This window comes from Physcomitrium patens, chromosome 7 (assembly GCF_059467195.1).
Source record: "Physcomitrium patens ecotype Gransden chromosome 7, ASM5946719v1, whole genome shotgun sequence".
Classification (NCBI taxonomy): Eukaryota; Viridiplantae; Streptophyta; class Bryopsida; order Funariales; family Funariaceae; genus Physcomitrium; species Physcomitrium patens.
The window spans coordinates 10590766-10596733 of NC_143416.1; the positions used below are offsets into that span (position 1 = coordinate 10590766).

At 41.3% G+C, this 5968-nt stretch overlaps 1 protein-coding gene across 1 annotated transcript; it reads left to right on the top strand.

The window, feature by feature from the left end:
• Positions 1-913: 913 nt before the first annotated feature.
• On the top strand, positions 914-3826 carry LOC112284349 (uncharacterized). Its single transcript, XM_024524074.3, has 3 exons — positions 914-1296; positions 1820-2214; positions 2413-3826. The coding sequence occupies exon 3, from the start codon at positions 2771-2773 to the stop codon at positions 3173-3175; it is 405 nt and encodes a 134-aa protein (XP_024379842.1). The 5' UTR covers positions 914-1296; positions 1820-2214; positions 2413-2770; the 3' UTR covers positions 3176-3826.
• Positions 3827-5968: the final 2142 nt, after the last annotated feature.

Sequence of the window (5968 nt, forward strand, 5' to 3'; positions counted from 1 at the left end):
CTCCAGGGATTTGATACCTTCTATCACTATTACCCCTTCCTAACTTGACATATGCACTGTGTTTTTGCTACCTACCTCTATGACTACTACGACCTACCTTCCTCCTCCTACTCTTTCTTGCTCTCTCTCTCTCTGTCCTTCATCAATAGTACTCCTTCATCCCTCTTTCTGAAAGACAAGGGGGGTCCATGAAAGATGCAGTAGGAATACTTACAAGCATGCTTACTGCATTGTGTATCTGCAGAATGGCAGAAGTTGCCATCTATGGAGGGAAGCCCTCAGCAGCAGTTCCACAAATGGAGAGAACAATAGAGAGGGAGATGATGAGACTACGAGTCCATTCACAGGATAACAAGAGATTCCAACAACATAAACCAGGATTCCAAGTTAACTACACACACACACACATGTATGTATGTATGTATACACTTCTCACATACTCTCACTTGCTCTGTTGGTGAGTTGGGTTGGGTATACTGAGGTGGGCATTCAATTAGCGGAAACCTGTCCCCATACCTACTATTTGAGCCTGCCCCACCAGCAGCAGTCGATCTCATACCTCCCCCCCCAATCCACAGGAAGTAAAAATGTAATAGTGGTGGTTAATAGTATCAGAAGCAGCAGCAGAATATCGGAGAACAAGGACATAAGCACATGATCCATCATTCATTCATTCATTCATTCTTTCTTTCTCTCTGCCTGTCTGTCTGGGCAAGCATTCCAAATCCAATCTAATCCAATCTAATCCAATCCTTGTTCAGTCCAATCCTTTTGATTCACAAAATGATACAAAGGAAAGAGGCAGTGACGGGAGGGAGGGAGTTAGGGAGGGAATGAGGAAGAAGTGCCCCACTCACTCTCTCTCCATGGTCAGGGCATTACGTCAGGGTATCAACTCAACAACCTCTCTCTCTCTCGCTCAGAAGAGTCGTTCTCACGCAGACAACACTTGACACGTAACACGACTGCTTTCCTGGAACCCTCCTGGCCAAGGCCGCAAACTGGGAATCGGAAACCGGGCTAGTGCTGCTAATGCTGTTGCTGATGATGCTACTACTGCTGAATGCTGCACTTTTGCCATCGTCATCGCCCTTTCAGCTCCTCTTCCTCCACCTCCTCCCTTCATCTTCTTCTTCCATTCTCCTCTCCCTCGTCGTCTCAGTCCCTCTCCTCCTCTTCCATGCTGGACGGCGCGACCAGCAGCATTACCCTGCCGCTGCTGCTGCACTGCCTGCCTGGCTGCTGCATGTCTCTGCCTCCCTCCCTCTGCCTGTCTGCCTGTCTGCGCTCTTCAAGGTAAACGAGGGTTCAAAAAATCCCCCGCTGCTTCTCTCTCCTTCATGGCATTTATCTCTCTCTCCTTCTCTGCAAAGCCTGCCGCCGCTTCCCCACAATTTATTTCAATTGTTTTGTTTTTTTGGTTTCTTTGAAATGTTTATTCGGTAGTATTTGGGGGGGGGGTAGTTAAATCCCTGAGAATGGAACTTTTCAATCGTTTAGACATTGCACCGTGCTGCTTCCTCGTCGTGCCAGATTGTTGGTACATGGGAGCATGCCAACGTGACTGCATCTTCCCGTGTGCTGACTGCCTGTGTCGAGCTCATCTACTTGCTCCTCAGAATAGCTTCTTAATTCCACTCGGTTTGTTTTCGCGCACGGTTTTGGTGCCTTGCTGTTCACACTCCTCCGGTAGTAGAAGCTTCTGACCGTTAATATCCTGAAGTGGAAGTCATGGCGGTGGGTATCTGGCTTTATTCAAGAGTTTCTCTTCGTGATTTTTTGTGGTTCTTTCATACTGTAGCTTTGTGTTCGGTGACAGGTTGAAGCTTGATATCGAGGAGCCGCGTCTGCTTGGAAAATTGGTCACAGTGAGCTTCGCATGTCAACCCGCTTGAATGGTGACATGCACTTGATCACCGTAGTTCATTGGTCAGTGCCGGGGTTACTGATCTACGCTGCCTGGCAGTCGTCGTTTTTTCCTGTCAGCTTATTCGTGTGAGGCATTTCCTCTTCTGTGCTATGATAGCCTGAGTGGTGGCGATTTCGTAGCCTGGGCGCCAGGATAGGAACTGACAGGAAATCCAGCTTCGTATGTCGTCGGCTGCGCTTCAGTACCTCGGCTGTCGACGAGCTTAATGTGCTCCTTACTTCTTCCTATTGGGCTTCTGCCTCCTCCTTCCTCCGCCGGCATTGTCCTCACATGGACGTCAACTGGTAATGCTTCTTCTGTATGTTCTCATCCAATATCTTCTTCCTTCGCAGTTGGAGGGTTGGTGTGCATCAAAGTGGTACTGAGCGTTCTGACTTCTCTTCCGCAAAGGTGATGGGGGAGCCGATTTTGTAACGACAGGAACTGTGAGAGTGGAATTACACGGTACAAGGTACTCAGAGAAACGCTTCGTTTGGCTGCAGGGGATTTGTCTTCTGCAAAGTGTTCTTTGGAGCTTGCTTCACAGTATAGACCGTCATCAAGTGGCATGGAAGGATACAGCTGATTGGTTTTCCTTCCAAAGACAGGTTTGGAAAGATTGTTGTGCCACTGTCTGTATTGGGAAAGCAACATTCGAGCACTACCTCTCTCTTGGTTCGACTGGCTACCTCTCCCCGCCTATGAAAGCCTCTGAACGCGACCGTATGAGTAAAGATGTAATCAAAGAATCTCCAAGGAGACGTAGGACCGGCTGGTGATAAACTATCGTATCTTCAGTGACCAGATGATTCAACAGATCGCAGTTGCAGTCAGATGATACCTTAGGTTTACATTACCTGCATGCAAAGTTTACGGTTTACAATGAGGGGAGAGATAGGGGAGCGCCCTCACATCCGTTACTCGGCGCTAGCATCTCTTCAAGATGATCGGCGAGAGAAATCGTCATCATTCTCTGGGCTCTCAACTGCGGCGCATGAGGACCTTCGCTACCGGTTTGAGCTCCCTGAGGACGTGCCATGGAAGTCTATTGCCCTGGCCGTCGTCTTGCTTGCGTTTGGCTGCCTGTTCCTCGTCATTTCGCACTTCATCTACACCCAGCACATGGAAGGGGACTCCTCTCAGGCTTACGGCTTTTTGGTTCTCGGCATCCTTCTCTTCCTTCCGGGCTTTTACGAGACCCGCATTGCCTACTACTCTTGGCGCGGCTACAAGGGATATTCTTACTCGCGAATTCCCGCTTACTAGTTTATCAATGAATGACGTTTCAACATTCTGCGGGCGGCTAGTACATAAGGTTCTTTCTATTTTTCCTTACATGAGTTCTACTGAATGGTTCAGGAGGTTGGCAAGCCGACACAGAACTTTGTATTGCTTGTGGCCATGGGAGCTGTGGCTTCCTCGTGCGACAGCAATGAAGAACAAGAATATGTGTCTCACATGAGAAGATTGTGTGAATGGCGCCCGAATAGTGCGGGGAGCTGTCTTGGTGACCGTAAATCTTGACGTCCGTTTACTGTTATGGAGGCTAATTTTGACAACCAAGCCGGACGGAGATCGCATCTGCTCCTCGGTTTCGTGCAGGCCATCGCGACAGGGCAAAAAGCTCTGGACAGATCATCTCTAAGTGGTGCGGCAGGCAATTGAGCTTCGAAATTTTCATTTCCGTGGGAGGGTATTACTTAGTAGGTTAAGAGAGCAAGGCAGGTAGAGAGCTTACTGAAGCCTGCAATAGTGCCTACCCCGAAAAAATATTCTTTTAGGGTTGATATATTGCTATACTAGCTGCAACTTCGAGTAGTTCAAACGGCATCTGAGGGGCGCTGATTTTTGAAGAGACTGTGCAGCAACTTTATTTCTTCACGATGCCAACTTTCTCTTGATACATTTTCTCAGCAACTACGAGTATATCGTTGAATGAGTATTTCATGATATGACTAGTTATTGAGCGTTATTGTTCTCCGCTGCAATTTCACTTCACTTTACTGGCCCGTCGACAACCTAACAATCTCTACAGTGACCTTGAAGCATGAATCCGTGATCATACTCTGTGTGAGCGATACCGTAGTCTTTAAAACCTTTTTCGTTGTGGTACTCCACATTCAAACACTTTTCTCCCTCAAAGACGTGGTCCCCAAGAGTGTGAACAACCTGGGAGAAGTTGTAAACTACGTGATCGGGTGTCGTCAAACTAAATGGCCATCACTGTTGTAGGAGCTCACCGCCAACCCGACGCGAGAGTGGCAGTGGAACATACGCGAGGGCATTCGCGGAAACCCTAAGAAGTAACCCACAGGAATAACTTTTCAATACTGTTGTAGTTTCTAATGGATTGTACATATGATAATTCAAAAACGTGAAACCACCATCAGACAAAACATTCTTTTAATAACACTGTAAACAGTAGAAATGTTTGTACACAAATGTGACTGGTAAATGAAGTGCTATACATGATTATGAAGGTTTCTGGGGTTTTAGACAAATTGATGAGGTTGCAGACGAGTTCATGCATGCCAATATATTTATGTACATGTATATTAATAATTATCCATATAAACAGGTATAAGAAAATCTTAGTTAGATTTACATGGTATTGTAATGTTTGGAGAATCTTTTGTGCGCTTGTCTTGATGCATGCAACTTTCTGGGTCTACTTTTTAATTAAACTATGTGCATGTATTTAATGCGCTTAACGGTTTAATTGCGACACATTGATTGATTGATTCATTAATAACTAAGAAAACAACCAACCATCAATACCAAATCGAATCGCAGTCAATAACCTGATTAGGCTCGTTTACCAATAAATTTTTTTAAGTTCCATCTTTCGTAGATAGCAAATCTCTGTTTGTGGTCTTGAAGAAGAAACATTTTAATGTTCTCTTTTTCATACTTTTACAAAGAAAATACAGTTCTTGTTTGTTGTTGAATTTATGTACTAATTCTAAAGGAAGGAAACTTTTATGAACTTATTTTTATGTAACTGCCATGCATGAGATTGCATAGAAATGTAAATACTAAATCGATTTAAATTATCCACAGAAAGTATTATTATTATTGTTATTATTATTATTTTTAATGATTGTGAAGTGCTTTCTTAATTTTTTTCATTTGTGTAATTCCAGATTTGACCACATTCAAAATTTTAATATCATATTAAATTTGAATATTTTATGTTCCTTAAATGCTTTACTGACTTATTTGAAGAATGTGTCAATGAAGTAAGATAATAAACACCATTCATGCATTTTTATTTTTATTTTTTCTTTCTATATAGTAAAAAAGTGAATACTGCATGTTTATTTTTATTTGTTTTTAATCTTTTACTAAAATATTGTAAATAAAAAGTTACTTGATTTGCTATCATATTAGAATTTTAGGAAGTATGATACATATATTTCAAAAAAATAAAATTATTCACATTTCTTGCTACAAAAATTCTAAATTCTAAAATTCTAAAATAAACAAGTCTTTATAATTATATATATATATATATATATATATATATATATATATACTATTAATAACATAGTAGAAGCATTTTAATGAAGTTAAAAAAATATTTATAAAAAAAATGTAATATATCATTTAAAAAGGCCATGTTTGAAACTCTCTATTATGGATAAATAATTTGTTACAAACATAGCATCATTCAAAAGCCTAAGCAATATAGATGATGTCAAGTTTTATTCATCTTTGGTATTATCTCTCATAATGCTCCTTCTTCTTATTAAAAAAATTAGTTTTTAGACATTATTGGTGCACTTTATTTCAATGCTTGATTTTAAGTGTAAGTACAAGATGACCAATGAAAAGGATGGAAGTGAGAGCTTTGTGAAACTTATAATTTGATAATATTTTAAACTTTTATTATTGGACTTTGGTATTTTTTAGCACATTACTAGTAATAAGAGAGTAAACTAAGCCTAATTTATACAAACAATCTTGGAGAAAAAAATTCAAGCATCTAGAAACAAAGCTCATTTAATTAAAGCTAGAAGAAGTATTATTATTATTATTATTATTATTGTTATAATTTTT